The sequence below is a fragment of the Pezoporus flaviventris genome, unplaced genomic scaffold (assembly GCF_033815535.1).
Source record: "Pezoporus flaviventris isolate CSIRO_AGI_PZ_B2104156 unplaced genomic scaffold, CSIRO_AGI_Pfla_v1 ptg000031l, whole genome shotgun sequence".
Lineage (NCBI taxonomy): Eukaryota > Metazoa > Chordata > Aves > Psittaciformes > Psittacidae > Pezoporus > Pezoporus flaviventris.
In genome coordinates, this window is record NW_026892579.1 from 10042501 (window position 1) to 10059738 (window position 17238).

General features: G+C 39.5%; 1 protein-coding gene across 10 annotated transcripts in view; it reads right to left on the reverse strand.

Moving 5' to 3' along the window:
• Positions 1-17238, reverse strand: part of LIN28B (lin-28 homolog B) — a 100180-nt gene that overhangs the window by 67299 nt on the left and 15643 nt on the right. For 4 of the 10 annotated variants that reach the window (XM_061460187.1, XM_061460186.1, XM_061460185.1 and 1 more), the window contains one exon: positions 15637-15824. In XM_061460187.1, the coding sequence (XP_061316171.1) occupies positions 15637-15824 (188 nt within the window). Of the gene's footprint in view, positions 1-15636; positions 15825-16268; positions 16638-16800; positions 17169-17238 lie in introns of those variants that run through there. The other 6 variants (XM_061460189.1, XM_061460188.1, XM_061460184.1 and 3 more) reach the window with 4 other exon arrangements.

Genomic DNA, 17238 nt, shown 5'->3' on the forward strand with positions numbered 1-17238 from the left:
GTTCTTATTTTAAAGAACAAGTGTTTGCAAGATTGGAATCCTACAATCATTAATCTTTTAAAATTACTTTTTGGAAGAAGGACTATGTTCTTCTTCAAACCAAACAAAAGCAGATAATTCTGCCCAATATTTTGCAAAGTCTTTCTGCTGTCATGTTACAACACTCAGAAAAACTGTACGCTTCGAGGTAAAGCACCACTGAAAAGTTCTAGTGTAATTGGTTGTTGGTAGAAAGTTATTTACCTTAAAATTTCAATTATATCTGTAAATAGGACTATTTCAACACAGCATGAAGTACATATTATTTAGGAGCACATTTTGCTTGATCGCTGAATTAAGAGGGAAAGTCTAGCTGTTTACTGAGAGATCCAAGAAAATTCCCTGAATGTCTTAACTTTCTGTCATACCCACATTTAACTTTCCATCTAGTATTCTTTTTCCTCTAAGCATCAACGGATCAAGTAACAAATGCTTAACTCAGGTTTCATATGCTCCTTTCAGAGGAGCTCGCATTTATTTCCAAAGTCGTTTTTAACGTTAAGGGTAGAGGAGCCACCGCCACCCCCTATGCTCTACAACCCTCCGCTGTGACGCCTGCACCCTTGTTTCCAGGGCAGGGAAAGGGCTGGGTGGCGGCCCTGGCCTGCCGGGGCCCCCGGTGGTTGCGGCAGCAGTTCCCGCAAGCCCCGCGCCGCAGAAGGCTAATACGGTGGTAAGGAGGGAGGTGCCTTCACCTTCAGCCCCGATAAAAGTAATTGAGGCGGCGAGGCGCCGCGCTTCGAGCTCCAGGGTCGCTGCCGCCAGAACGACCTGCGCCTGGCCGGGCAGCCCACGTGTGACGGCCACCGGTCCCCTCGGCGGGGCGGGAGACGCAGGCCCCGCGGCTGCACAACAAAGGGTGGCAGTGGCCGTTAGTCGCCCTCCTGAATGGGGCCTGCGGGCTGCCGCTAACTGTAAGGAACGCCAGCGGCTGCTGTCGAAGGCGGCGAGACCGCAGGTGGGACGCCTCCGCCCCGCCGAGCCACCAATCCCGCCGCCATCTTGCTGGGCAGCGCCCGAGGCTGCTGCGCGCCTGGGCCGGCTGGTGCCGCAGGCTAGGCCGGGCCCCCGGCGTGGGGGGCCGAGATAAGAACAAAGCGTTGGGTGCTTGCCTTAGCCAGGCTCAGTTTAAAAGTGTTTACATCTTCGACAGCCCCCTGTATAAACTGATGCTACCGTGGCGCTCAGCGCCTGCGTAAACCGTAGCAAACCTCCGGGGGGGGAATAAACCCAAGTAATTCGCCAGGTCTTTTATTTGTAGTTGCTATACATTAATTTACTCCGTGGGTGATGGTAAATTGGTCCTGCGGCATAGCAAACGGTTATCATGCCCGCTGCACCATGACAGTGCTACAGCAGAGGGCAAGTGTGTGGTTTTGCTGCTGACAAGACACGGCACGGCATTAAACCCATTGATTCCAGGAGTACTGCCCCCTCCAGCGCGTCCAGCCTTTGTATGGCTCGTTCTGATCGGTCATTATCAAGATTCTCAAAGATACTAACCGGCATTTCCAGTTCTGCACTGTTTGATAAATTTGATTTTCTTTTAAAAAAATATTTAAACCATATAAAGAGAGTAATAAAAAGACTCTCTTTGAATCTTCCGTATCACTTCCTCGGGCCATCTACCTAATGGGGGAGGACTGCGTTATCCACGGCAGCGGGAGACAGCGCGCAGCCCTGACCCCGGCTCCCTCAGCTGGGTCCGAGCGCCAGCAACTCGAGCCGGTTGGTGCGAATTCTTCCCGCCCGGCAACCCAGCCCGGCGCCGTCAGGCTAACGCGCCCAGGTGCGTTCCCTCTGCGAGTAGAACCCCCAAACGGCACTGTACCTCACCTGCCAATACCTGGTTGCCGGCCTGAATCCAGCTTCTTTAGCTTAGCGTTAAAACCGGTTTATACTGCTGCAGTAAACACACACACACAACCAGCCTTCCTGCCTGTTCTGCCACTGACATGAAAGAGCAGAATGGAATCACCTGTCTTTTACATCAGCCGACCAATTAGTCTACATTTTATACATTTGTAACAGAGAACAGGATTTTAGATGTTCTGTTCACAGTGGTGGTAATGTTTTGCTGTTACGTTCACAGTGATGGTTTTAGATAAAAATAGGCATCAGAACAACAGCAACGAAATTTTGCAGTGATTCCATTCGTGCACGTCTCAAGAGGTACTAAGAGCATTATCCCAGAGTCCCTTCATTACCAAAGTAGTTCATGACAACTTTTGTATTAGAAGGAACCTGCCCTACTTGAATATTACCAACTGAACATACAGTAAAAATACATCTATACAAGAAAAAAAAATCATAGCTTATTCTTTGCAAGACGAGAGGTCCATCCACACCAACTGCAGCAGAGCCAACTGGCTAATCTTGTTGGCAAGAAGAAAAATTAAGACCCAAAAATCTTTACTTTTGGCCCCTTATAGATAATAATTACATAGATTTGTAATGCACTGACCCAGAAGGGGACTGGCTGGCAAATTTCAAAACCACTGTTACAATTAGCATCCCTCTCTGCCATTCCTTTATGCAGCAGAATCCAAACTGATCTACATTGTTAAATGTATTTCCTGAAATAGGCATGGACACCTTAGAAGATGAAGTCTTGTAGCCAAATATTTACGAGATCTTTCATTGATTCATAATGAATATTTCATTTTGGGTTTTTTTTTAATATAATATCTAGATTTTGCTAATTTAGTTTCTCAATGCTTGAATGTAGTTTTTTTTTTAACAGTAGCACTTTAATAGCAACATTGCTACCAGAGAGCTCTTGATAAGATTAGTCAAATTCATGGAAACTGCACATTTACAAATCTTAGTGTCTCCTTTAGACATGAAAATATTTTGTCTCATAAAGGTGTCAAAATTATTGTAATGTAGTCAATATTTTTCAACAAACCAATTTTTAAAGGAAACGAGGATTACTGTTTTTCATATAGCTTTAGCATGTATCTGTATTGATTGCTAATTTAATCCTATGTTTATTTACGAAATAATTTTGTCAATCATCTTTAAAAAACTGGCAATGAGATGCTAGTGTGCCCAGAAGAACAATGTGCTAGCAAGACACACAAATTCAGATTAGCTTTGTTAAACCACTGGAATTAAACAACACCCCCCCACACACTAAATTTGCTACATGTTAATTTAAGTGAAGAAAGCCATAGATGGGTACACATTTTTATTCTCTTACATATCATCAGTAAGTAATTTTCTGGCAAGTTAGTTCTCTTTTAGACCCAAAATGCCAGGAATATCAAACCCCCACAAAATGGCAAAGCTAAACTTAAACTAATGAAGACCCTGGTGAAAATGAACAAAGGAAGCCAGTAGAGTGTCTTCTGCCACATAAATAGAAGAGTCACATTTCTCATGACATACCTAGTGCAGCTGAATGTGCTGCAAGAAATTTAGATGAACTTTCATATATTGTAAGTTCATAAAAATAATTCTATTATATAATTAGCTTAGGGGGCACTTTAAAGACTGCAAAGCATTCACAATCATAGTAAAAACAAGTACACCAAATGATAGTATATACCCACAAGACTCCTCCAACATTTATTTAATCAAACTTTTCTGGTTTAAATATCTAAGCTCTCCCAAATGAAACTATCAGAAAAAGACTCTTGAGAGAAATTGTGCATACTTGTTGAAACTTCTTGGTAACTATTTCACCTGGCTTAACATTTCATCTGTTAGTAACATTTGGTCCCTGAAATGTAGTTAGAATATACCATGCTACTTTCAAAATCTATGTTAAATGGAGGAGAAAACAGAAACTAAGTTAAAGTTTACCAGTTTTTAAGACTTTACTAAACAGATTATATTCATCACCCTAAACCCAGAAATATTATAACAAAATCCAATGCCAATTGCCTCAATACTTTTCAAGAGAATATAATATACTATAGGTGCATTTCATGACACCTGTTGTGGTCAGTGCTGGTTTAGCTCCCTTGAAATGGGCATACCATAAATTAAGAATAAATACTAAATTACATATGCATACGCCCCCCATTATAACTACAAAAACTCTGTATTGCTTTATATATAATTAAAAACCAGATTCCCATATGGAAAATGTATTAATATGTAGAAGATCACAAAAAATGTTGATGGCTTGGCTTTGAGTGACAGAGCACTGGAACAGGTTGCCCAGGGGGGTTGTGAAGTCTCCTACGTTGGAGATATTCAAGGCCCGCCTGGACAAGTTCCTGTGTGATGTACTCTAGGTTACCCTGCTCTTGCAGGGCGGTTGGACTAGATGATCTTTTGAGGTCCCTTCCAACCCTTGGGATTCTGGGATTCTGTGATTCGCAAGCAAAGATTTGGGAAGGGCTTTAACCACACTTATTATCAAATACTGAACACTAAAATACTCAGTCTTTGGCAAAAGAACAGTGTTTCAGCTGTAGCCATTTTAACAGTCTAATCTTAATCCATTTACAGTTATCACCAATTAAAGAAATTATCATCCAAGGAAGAAGTACTACCGGTGTGAAACAGATTCACAATACTCCCATAAGCATGGAAAGAGCTACCACTTTCCAATAAACTATTAATAATTGTCAGTAAAAAAGAAACTACTGTATTATAAAAATGAAATAATCTGCCATTTAGAAAAATATGTAATTGCTTAATGAAAATAAATTAATGAAGATTAATGTAAAAATTCTTTGGAGAAACTGAATCCACCAGTTACATTATGAAACATAAAAAAGATTGTGTTGCTCAGAGCAGCCTGCAGATTAATTTTGAGAAGTATCTACTGTCATGCAAATATATTAGTCATTAAATGCAAAGACCTCATATCAAATGAAAAATGTATTTTTATTTTTTACAAAAATCATTGCTAATTTCTACTGAAGACAAACATAAGCATAGATCAAATTTAAAGGAACCTTCACAACCAGTGTTTTGAATTTAAATAATTTTAAACATTTTAAGTAATTTTTAAGCATTTGATCAGATTTTTGAATGTTTAGAACTTTTTGTTTTGTTTAACTCTTGAGGAAGAGAAGGTATTGTTAAGAGGAAAATCTGTCAGCCTACTTTCTTAGTGTAGATAACAGACTATAGACCAGGAGAATTAAGCACTCCTTCATGAAAAATGTGGTATTTACTGCTGCATTAAGTGTTTGCAAAGGCATGAATTAACACAGTTAGACTAAGCAAAGATTTTATCTTCAGATGTACACTTCTGCTTGATAATCTTGAATATGATTTTTATCTTGACAACACACCTTGACAATCGTTTGCTCTTTCATCATCTACAGTTCAATCCCACAGTCCTCTCTCTGTCACTAGTCCTTTAATGTCAACGGTGACATGCAGAGTTTCCTGTAAAGAAACTCTTAGTTTCTGGTATCGTTTATTCATGCATACATTTCACATCCAGATCAACTGCCTTACAAGTAATGTCTATCTTTAACAATTATCACTAATTCACATTTAACATCCAGATCAATTGCCTTACAAGTAATGTCTACCTTTAACAATTATCACTAATTCCTGAAGCCAATTAAAAACACTTAAAAAATTATTTTACTTTTATCTTTGTTTCTACGTTGCCATAGTTTCTAAACCAGAATTGCACACAATGAACAGGATGCCTTGCTGAATGTCCTGCTAATTAAAATCAGTGTGCATGCTAAAGCCCCAGATCCTTCTACAAGAAACCATACTTTCCTTACAGTGTAGCTTCCACCCTGCATTTCCCATCCATTAACCAATTTTTGCAAAACATGCTACCTGAAAACATTAAATAGATGCGATTTTGATTCATACAGAACAGCTATTACAAATGTAACATGCTTTCTTTAATTAACACACACACTAAAATCCCCCAAAACAAACAATGAAGCAAACACAGCAGGTTTGGCACAGCCAAATGAGAATTTAATCACTAGTGGAGGACTATTAGGCACTATGGCAAAATGGAAACTTTCTGACTGACTGCCATTTACAAATATTTGATGACCATATTATGCCTCCAAATCTGTAACTGTCCACAGCCTCCTGCCTGGACAGAGCATTCAGCTACTTCTCCCTCACCATGAATCAGTGCTCTCTCTTGTATCTGGGTAGACTCTACATCCCTTAGGCTGGGAACAAGATCCTGAGGGACTCTGCCAGGAGGATTCTGAACCTTCACCTTATGAACACAGATACACAATACTGCAGTTACAAAGTTTTTCAGAAGTTTTTCCAATACCTACAACATCCCACTGCTCCCACCAGAAATCAAAGGACCTGCACAGGTGGCCCCAACTGTCTCTGGGTTACTGAATAGCTGTTTAAGATCCCAAGGGGCTTTCACCGCAAGGGTGAACTTCCTTCCCCATCAACAGAACCTGCCTGCACTATGGTGATGGGTCTTGCTCCCATTAGGAGCATTTTACATACTACTTCCACCATTCTCTATTCCTGTGAGGAAAAGATTTAGGATTGAGCAATTTTTCAACACAGAGATGAAAAACCCCACAACATTATCAGCCCAAGAGAGCTTTGCATTGAAGCAGTCTGGCAGATTAGTGATCAGGTGAATTTAGGTAAGACATTAAATATTATACATTCACAGTACCAAAAAAGTAGCATATGGTGAAAAGTATATACAAGTAACATAAGTGCCAAGTGTTAAGTTGTATAAATTTAACTTTTAATTAAGCAGCACCAACCCAAATCCAAGTTTACTACCCTAAGATTTAAGCACTGTACAGGGAACAAATCAGACCACAGTAAGACCCACAAGTTTTGGAGGGCAAAAAGGACACTTACACACTTACAAAACCAAAAGGATGTAAACTACATTCTTCCAGTAAAAGCATTCATACAAGAGACTTAAAATCCACTCTTAATGTTGAGTTTGTTGAACAAGTTTCACAGGTCAGTGGGACTACTTCACATGAGAAGACTGAACAGAATTTGTCCCATCAGGTCTGTAATATCCATAAGAAAACAAAAGAGATGTCATGGTTTTGTTACATCACGGATGAGCTTTTGTTGAAACAATTCTCAAATTTCCATTCACTTAATGTACTATTGTTTTAGTATTTAGGGGAGAGGGTAGCAAAGAGGTTTCTGAATAGTTTTTAATCTTATTCCACTTTAGTGTCAACAATGGCTAATTCTCAAGATGGCCAATCTACATAGAATCATAGAATAGTTAGGGTTGGAAAGGACCTTAAGATCATCTAGTTCCAACCCCCCTACCATGGGAAGGGACACCTCACACTAAACCATGTCACTCAAGGCTCTGTCCAGCTTGGCCTTGAACACCGCCAAGGATGGAGCATTCACAACTTCTTTGGGCAACCTGTTCCAGTGCCTCACCACCCTCACAGAAAAGAACTTCTTCCTTATATCTAATCTAAACTTCCTATGTTTTAGGCCAGGTAATTAAACAGGGTAAGATAGCAATATAAACCAGTTAATTACAGGGAGTTGTTGGGAGTCTAATCCAAAGTCTACAGAAGTCATCTTGGGTCTATTAGGTACATTCTATATTAAAACATTTTTATATATTTTTCTATTTCAAATATAACGAGTCTAAGAATATTCAGAAATTACTACACATGGTCAGTGGAGGCTTTTTAAAACCCATATTTTCACTAAAATTGTATTATTACAAATACTAGCTTGCAAAACCCAACTGTAAAATGAAATAAAACATTTTAAAAATAGCACAAGTACACTGTTAAGAGATTTTAAAGACACCTGTACTGTGAAAAAATACAAGCTTATGCTTATTCTAGTCTGCTTGAAGTACACAATGTACAATGAATGTAATAATGGCATAAGTGTTTTCTGACAGAGCATCGTAAAAATCTGTAGTAGTCATGGAATGTTACTTTGATTTTGTAGACAAATTCATACACTACAAATATTAGTATAGCTATTCACTCTGATTATATAGCTATTCACTCTGTTCTTACTTGTTAAACAATGTTACAGGTGAAAATACTAATCTATGATGCTAACAAAAACAATCAAATATTTCATTCTCCCTCCTTCCAAAAAATATAATTCTACACTAGATTAGAACTTTTGAATAGAAAGTATATGTGTGATTTTTCTTGCCTCCTGCACTGGTAATCTAACACAGATATTCTACACACGTCAGATAAACAACTTTTTGATGTATTGATGAATTTAGTTTTCAAAGTTGTATGTCTGGAATAATGAAGGAGCTATACCTTTCAGATTATCAACTACTTTCACTAAGCTTTCACCTATCTGCTAAAAAAGATATATCGAAATAATTCTGGAAGTACCCTGTAAATATACTTATTTTTGTTCTGAAGAAGAAACACACGTAATTGTGGTGAAAAGTCATCGCTTTGTTTTGTTCTGTAAGTAGTGCTGTATTAAAACTGCAATTCAGTATATTTCAATGCTACAGCTTAATTGTAATCAATAAAACAAGAAAGATAAACATGTAAGATTGAACTGAAAGATTCCTGTAACATTCCAAGGAAAATTCAGATGCTTGTACTCATCCCAAAATACCCACAAGTATCTTTTTTCTTTAAAAGTCAGTAACACTGTGGTCATCTCTCTGTCCTCAGCTGAAGGTTAACACCAGTATTCTGCTATTTTGCACCAGAGGAGACTGCAGTTTCATTCACTTTCTGTAAGGTCTCTTTCCTCCTATACCTTCTCCTCGTCCTGGCAGCTGCTTGTTTGCATCTTTGTCTGCCCTTCCATGGTGCCAATACTGCCCACCCTTGATCTGTGGGGATTTTGGGGTTCCTCCATATGAAAAATGGTAAAAATCAGATACAAAAGCCAAAATTTCCCCAAGCTGAGTTTGCCATGCAACTTCACAAGCAGTTCTGCTAACCCAACAGGGGGAGTGCTATAAAAGCTGTTGAAGCTTACTTAAGCAGCAGCACTGCTGCCAAAAGTAAAAGTAAAATCACAGCCATATAACTCCCACCACGAAGGGTGGATGTAGGAGTTTCAACCTCCACCTGTTCACCACACTGCTACTGCAAAGCCAACTCAGCTGCTGGCATAGCAGCTGCTGACCTGCTGCATGCTACAGCTTTGCATGTTAGTTAAAAATCAAAATCAGTGGCAGTTTTCCTTAATACAGTGGACTATAAAGCTTGTGGCAGTTTCCACAGCTGCTCTGCAAGCAGCTGAGCCATCTCGAGAGAGAGGATCTGGAATTCCCTGTAGCCATCTCCTATGGAGTTAACACACACACTCCACACACCCCCATTTTAAGTCAGCCACAATAATCTGAGAAAAAGACTGGACACCAGTTTCTGCAACTAAATATGCTTGAGCAAGCAGAAGCACTTCCCTGCCTTCCATGCCGAAGTGTTTACTGATATTCTGCTGATGAAAAAGGAATTTAAGGATTCACTGCTTTCACCAGTGATAGCCAGCAAGCAAAAGCTATTCCAGACCTGTCCTGAGTAACTACCTCAGCTAAGTGTCTTAATAACATAATGTTTTTTTAACAGTCACAATAACTTTCAGCTAATTTAACAAAAGCGGGGAAAAGCACCCTTAAATACAGGAATGAAAAATGTAACCATATGTTATTTGTTTGTATTTGTTTAAGAAACCTGAAATGGGCTTTACCCCTGGCTTCTAGGTTCCTAGGATCTTACTTAAATTATATGTCCACTTTTATACACTTCTGTAGAAATTGATGGGCCTAATTTTACTCCTGTTGATAGTGGGGAAAGATGACAAGCCTTTACTGACATGGGTTTTTAAGGAAGATTAATGAAACAGTATTTACGTGGGAGTCTATTTTGTAAAGGGTCTAAAACAAAACTCTGGATCGCTCTAGATGTATTTACAATCCTCAGTAATGTAGCTGCATACCAGAGCAAGCAACAATAACATTTTCCCCCATTTGACAATTCACTTCCTTTTAGCTTTGGTTCATGTATCTGCTTTGATATCTTATGTTTGTGCCCCAGACAAAATATCCTCTTCCTTCCAGTATCCCAACCCCTGTGCACAACTTCCTCAGGCTTGGGGAAAAGGAGGATAGCATGCTCTGGAAAGGGTATACTTACTGCTCTGCCAAAGAGGGAAACCTCCCTTAAGACAAAGAAGTCCTATTGCTGGCCTCCATCTCTGGGCAGCTTGTAATTTTTGCTTGTCAACATTTAGTGTTCAAACCTCCTCAGCAAAATCTGATCTGATTCAGCACCATTTAGGTTTAATGGGACTTGCCATTCAGTTAAATACTGTGTAAGCATACTGATAAAAATGCACTCTAATGTCCGGTTTAGAAGTAAATACATGAAACCTAGAAAGTACTTCTACAGATGGCAGCTCCATAACCTAAATAACAAGTTACAAGTTACTTCACTCAACCATCTTAAACCATCAAGCTCTCAGTGAAGTATTTTGCCATCTGTGTCCAGCGTCCATAGGTAGCACTTGAAATGTAGGACTTGGCCTAATGAGTAGCCTAAATAAATAAATAAATAAATAAAGGTAATTCCAAACAAGGCTGTACTGCTCTATACCACAAATTCATTGTCCCCATAATTTAAAAGTCAATTTTCTCTGTATGCTCCAAGACAGCTTGTGAGTGCCAAAGCTTGGGTCCGGATCTCCAACAGTTACCCATTACAGATTCTACACGTGTTGAGGCTGCTGAGCACTTTGACACCCACATCTTTATTGTAGGTCTGATCTCTGACATACTTGCTCACTGCAGACACAAATTTACTCCCCATTTGCTTCCTTCCTCAGCTTCCCTCTCTAAATCCTGCTAGACCTTTTTGTGTTGATTAGGACTGGGCTTGCCTGGTCCCCTGCAGAAGTCAGATGACAAGTTTACAACTGCATACTCTGCATGAGGACATCTATACTTCAAATGGGTATTGCTATGTGGTATTTAACAATAAGGAGGAAGATAATATTGATCCCACTTGCTTGCCCAAGAACTTCCAGTTATCCTGAGCAATGAAGTAGCTTTTTACAGGCTCCTAATAATGCAGAAATGGAAAATATAGGCTAGAAGAATGAATTCATCCTTGCAAAAGCACAGGATCACGTCACAACATGAGAAAGTCAGCATTGCGTATCATGCCATGTCCAACTTTATCGTAGAAAAAGTAGTTCAACTGTAGCTAAAGTACCAAGAACTTAGAGAATAGGCATCTGATTTTATCTCAAAAAGAATGGTTGGTGAAATTAAAGGAATACTTCAGATGCTCCTTAAATGTTTAATTTTCCATTTATTCTTTGGTTTACTATCATAGTTGAAGACTCCCCTCCTCTGGTATAGGTACTTGCAACAAGAAGAGCAAAATTTGTAACATAAAAAAATTATAGTGCAGTGCAGAAGAACTCAGTGAAATTAAAAAAGGCTCTTTTCCGTTTTTATTAAATTTTGTAATAACAGTAACTTGCAGCAACAGTGAGAAAGTTCAGATAAAAGTGAAAAATTTCAAACCAACCATGTTCCTTTTAATGAGAAAAATAAAGTACACCAACTCCTGCGTGCTGCTCCTCCCTTCCTTCCTCTCCCCACCTCATAAAAGAGAATCCCAAAGAAGGACCACATTTAAGGTCCCAGTTCAGAAATCCTGTATCAATCCCCTTAATGTGCTAAGAATTTTGGACTACAGAGCCAGGTCACAACAGACATCTCACTGAACAATTCATCTCGTTCTGAAAGACCACATTACTCGGAAACATTATGTAAAATTATAACCTTTCATATTCACAAACATGTATTTAACTATATCTGTTTATATCTGGCACCTTTCATTATCATCTTTAACATCTGGGATTCACACTATGCAAAGGAAAACAGACACGGTCATCTAACTTAGTGTGCAAAAAAGAATGCACAGCATTTTTACCTTACTGCCAGCACCCAAAACAGTTGTGCATATCTTAGTTGTGTGCACAATTTTAAACATGTAAATAACATTTTAATAAACTTCACCCTTTTCTCTGATTTCATGAATGCTTGAGCTGTTCTTAGCAGCGAAGACCTTTCTTCATGTGCACCACGAATGTTTTCACTTGTTCAACCCTCCAGTCTGTTTTATCCTTTGACAGACCTTTTTCTAAAACTTAACAAGAGTTGCACACACATAACTGTGCAGAATAAAAGCAAGCTATATTATTCATTCCATTCTAACTTTTTGTAAGTCCAAATGACAATACTGAGCCAAATTCAGTAAGGTGCACATTCCTTGGATTTAACAGTGTTAAAAATGACTAACACGGCTACTCTTCATTTTTTTGTAAAAAACCCACAGTGGACTGGGTACATTGCTGCATTGGATATGGCTTGTCTTCAAAAAAAACTTAAATAGTTTTCAGGACTTGCAATTTTATATGACACTGAATGACTCGAGCACTTGACTTAAAGATATAAGAATAAAGCTAAACAGGAGAAGAGTGTAGATGTTTGTAAGTGTACCCTATTTACATTGTACACACGCAGATGCACATATATAATGATTTCTACCTTAATGCATTTAGCTCTTGGTACGTTATTACCAGAAGGGTAACAACAAACAACCTGAAGGTACTTCAGAAGATCAATGAAAATGGTGAGTCCTGAAGAAAGGACTTAAAAGGCAAGAGTTAAAAACTCAAATACTGCAGCTACTTCATGAACAGAACTTTCACTGGGTGAAGGGAAAGAGAAGTTCAAACAAAAGCACTGTCCTCTAAAAATATATCAATTTATACAACTAGTGAAGCACTGACTTTAGAAAAACATGTCTGTAATCTGCACACAACAAAGGGGGAACTCCAAGAGGAAAGCAAAATTATTTATTGCAAACTTTAAAGTGTAGGTATAATCAATTTAAACTATTGCAGGAATTTTGACTCATAGCAAGACCTCATAAACTAGGCATAACCTCACCAAGAAGAAGTAAGATAAAGAAGTAAAAATATTGTTGCAGGGTTTAAACTAGCTTTGACAGGACTTGAACTAAATGAAAGTTTTTTTCCTCTGTTTAGACTGTCTGATTCTACAAAATTATACTAGTAGTTACAATCATTGCAGAATGAATGAATGGATGCAACACTATGTGCACACACTTAACTAGATTGTGAAGTGTTTTCAAAGCAGTTTTGAACACCAATATTTTGTTTCAACAGAGGAATAAACTAATATCAAAAAGGCTTTTTCACATGCCTAAATTTTTCAAATTAATTAAACTAATAGGAATAGGGTCAAATCACTGTTTGGGCAACAGAGTCTCCTGTACAGGGAGCACTGTTAAATAACATCACCGATTTAAAGACATTTTTATGCTCTGGCTGCTACTGTTACCACTGGTCAGGTAGTCAGCTAACAGAAAGCATTCTATGCAGTAAGATAAATTACCTAAAATGTACTCTGAAATAGATACTGCTTCTCTCCATTAAACAGAAAAGTACTGCTTTTGACAGATGGAAAGAAGATTCATGTCACCATGAAGTTTACATATATCCCAGATTTCATCAGAAAGAAAAAGGTGAGAAACTTTCTTTCTTGTAAGAGCTATCCACTGCAGAATACTAGTAACTCAGTGAGACGTATCTCTGAGTAATACTTAAAATTACTGAGGCTCACAGTTCATGTACATTGAAACACGCTGGTTTTTACTGCATTTTACACTGTGGCATAGAGTCTGGTCTGAGAAACCTAAAGATACTGATAAACTGTAGATTATTAAACTGCAGACAAACATGTCTAACATTTCCTTCTTGTTCCTTCCTTAAGGGTCACAACTAAATAGTGACTTCCAAATTTAATACATACTTTTTTTTTATTACTTGCTATGACTACCTTCCATTATGGAACAGCACATCTTGTCTAGTATTACTTAAATGTATTCCATTATCATGCAGTTCAACACTTCTCTATTTCCACAGCTCTCAGGATATTTGTTTCAAAATGTGTTTTTTTTATTAACATTGCTATGCTTCAAATGTTTGCCTTCTATTATTTCAGGAACAAAAAGAATGACTTGTATTAACACAAAATTAGATTAGGAAAAAGGTTTGTTATCTGTAAATTTATAGAACTGTGAACAGCAATTTTACGACTTAAGAATGTACAAAGAAGGTAAGAAAGGGGGAAAAACTGAAGGAAGACTGCTCTTTCTTTGATAAGTATTTCATTCATTCAGTTCCGAGAAGAAAAAGCAGCAGTGAAGAGGGGGCATCTCATATGCCAGTATAAAACAGTGTAGGAATTCAGTAAGTTCACTACTGGTTTCTATACCGTGTACATAATTCCAAATTCAAGCAACTAATATTGATGTGCAGTCCCTTAGGCACAGGGTACATGTAAGGCACCAAGATCTGAAACCCACTTCACCAGCACAAGGAGCAAGGCAGCATGCAACAGCAGTAGCATTATTTCTAAATTTCAGTCACCTTTTTATTAACCTAATAAAATGTGTATTCTTTCAAAAAGCCTGATGACAGTTACCACAAAACAAGGCTGGACCATCAAATGGAACACTGAAAGGGAATCACTATATAATCATGGAACATGCCCCCCTCCCCCCCCCATCATTGCAAACGTCATAGAAAATGGACAAGCACGTAAAGAGTTAAGATGCCTTTTTGCCTTCCTAACATGGCCCTAGCCAAACCCAAAATGGTCTCTTTACCTGACACCGCTCTGCTCTGATCACAGAGAAGATGGGTGAAATTCAACATAGCATTGTTACAACTGGAGACTAAACAGAAGGACCAGGGAAGGTCTACACATGCTCCTGCTCCACAAACCACAGTACAGACATTGGGAAGGGTTCCCTTAACTTTATCATTTTGTACATATCTTGCATCTGAAACTCCACTTCATGAAGGCATCCATACCAGCTTCCACATTCAAAATACAAACACCGTTAATGTGCTTAAAAATAAAACCAATGGCCACACACCCCTTCTGTCCCCAACAGCTTTACAAAAACACTGCTTTTGGTCTGATTCCTGAATTGTTACACTTTTTTTTTTCCTCTATAAAGGAGTATTTAAAAATCAACCAACCAAAGCACATGCACGCTTCAGTGTATCACCACAGGGACACTCTCAGATCTGAATTACTGCAAAATTACAGTGTAATTATGTCTGAATTTCACTAACTAATCTCAGATGATCTTTTAACAAGTAATTCGAGGTTTACAAGAAAAGCATTTAAAATTGTATTCAAATGTTATCTGAATAAAACCCTACATTTATTTATCCTTTTCCAAGCTTAATTTTAATCAGTTTCCACAGAAAGGCATATCTGCTCCTGATCAGGCTGGTGACAAATTATAAACTTAGTAAAAAAAAATAATAATTGTGTGGCCTTTGAAACAAAAAGCTTGAAACAAGAAGGAGAAGCTTCTAACCAAGGAGGAAAATATGAAGAACTAACATTATCCCGTTGCACAAACCTCCAGCCACAGAGACTAAAACACAAGCTAACAACCTTATTTACTCAAATTGCCCGCTGCCAACAAAACTACTATCTAAGGCAATTACAGATGTACCTAAATACCTAGGAAAAACAGGTTACATCTCTGCATGTGAAACTGGAGTCCCACTGAGCTCAACCAAATGTGGCAGGCTGAGATGGAAGACAAAAATGGGTCTTACTTGGTGTACAAAGACATCAACTGGAGACTCCAAGGGGCTTCCCTCTCGGTTGCTCATGGAGATGAACCCAAATCCCATTCTCACATTGAACCATTTGCAGTGGCCGGTTCCGTGCAAAACCTGGGATTCCTCCTCTTCTTCCTGCTCCGGCAACTTCCCGGGCTCGTCTCCACCTTTACTCGCCCCTGCTGAGGAAGAGGGGGAAAGGCGCGGGGTAGGAGAGGTGGGGAGGGAGAAGGAGGGGAGCAAGTGAGAAGGGGGTAGAAAGACAAGGACCGGGGGGGGGACAAGATGCAAAGCGAAGAGTTAAATTCTGGTAACATGCTTTTGCCACTGTATGAAGGAGTTACTAGAGAAGAAAGGGGGGGGGGGGGGGGGGGGGGAAGAGCGAACAAAACAAAATCAAAAAAGCGAAAATAGTTCCTTTTTTCCTAAATCCTGAAATAAACAACCTTCTCCCCAAAAATACTTAAAAAAAAAAAAAAAATCACCGGAGGCTACAGAGAGGAAACACTGCATACGGAGGCTCTCCTTCTCTTTGCCCAGGGCAGCCCGCGTTTCTGTACATACGTGTATTTTTCCATTTAACTCTATCTTTCAGTCACATAACAGCACGGAACGCGATACTTTACTTGAATATTGCTGGTTTAAGACCGATCCCATTTCTCAACAGAAATTCTCAGCCCAATTAGTCTCTCCTCGCAAGGCGCAGGACCGGGTGGGCGAGGGGGAGGTCGGCCGAGGAGGGGTGGAGGAGACAGAATAAGCAAAATTGGGTAGATTGCACAACTGGTTATTGCACATGCAGCGCCGAAACCACTATTTTCCAACGTGGATCCATCCCTCCTTGGAATAAACTTTCGATTCAACTTGGGACAGGTGTACGGCCGTTTTCTCATCCCACCACTGCAACTGTGCTTAATCAAACAGGAACAATTCAAACAATAGCCCCCTGAAAGCTTTTCAAGTTGTGAATCGGTGTGGGCGGTACGGAACAGTTTCTGAGCGGGGTAACAATGGAGCTGGAGAAAGCCCCCTTGCGCGAGCTGCTAAAAAAGGGTAATGCAGAGTCGGGTTAAAAGGGGGAAGGGGGGGGGTAGGAAGAGGGAGAGAGAGAGCGAGAGAGCGAAAATCATAGTAAAACAATAGAAAAAGAAAATTAACCTTCGGCCATGTTGCCCCACGGGCCCTCTGCTCCAAACTCGTGAGATGAAAACTTTCCCTGTGGATCGAAGTGGTCTTCTGCATTAATCTAACATCCTGATTTTGAACGATCGCAAATTTAGCTCGCATGGTCTAATGTGCTTTCCCTCTTTTGATTTTTCCCCTTCTCTCTCGCTCCGTTTCTGGCCCCCTGCGCACACGTGACTCGCTCAATTACATGCTTTCTTGCTACTAATTTCACATCGGATCCTTAAGGGGTTGGCAGGAGGCAGGAGCAGCCAATCGCCATTTCAACGAGGCTGACACACCGAAATAATTTATGAATGAACAAGAAATTTCTAACGCGCCTTCCCCCCCCCCCCCCCCCCCCCTCCCTTTTCGACAGCTAATCTGCACGCGTCCGTACGGGAAACCGAGATGACGTATAACCGTGGGGTT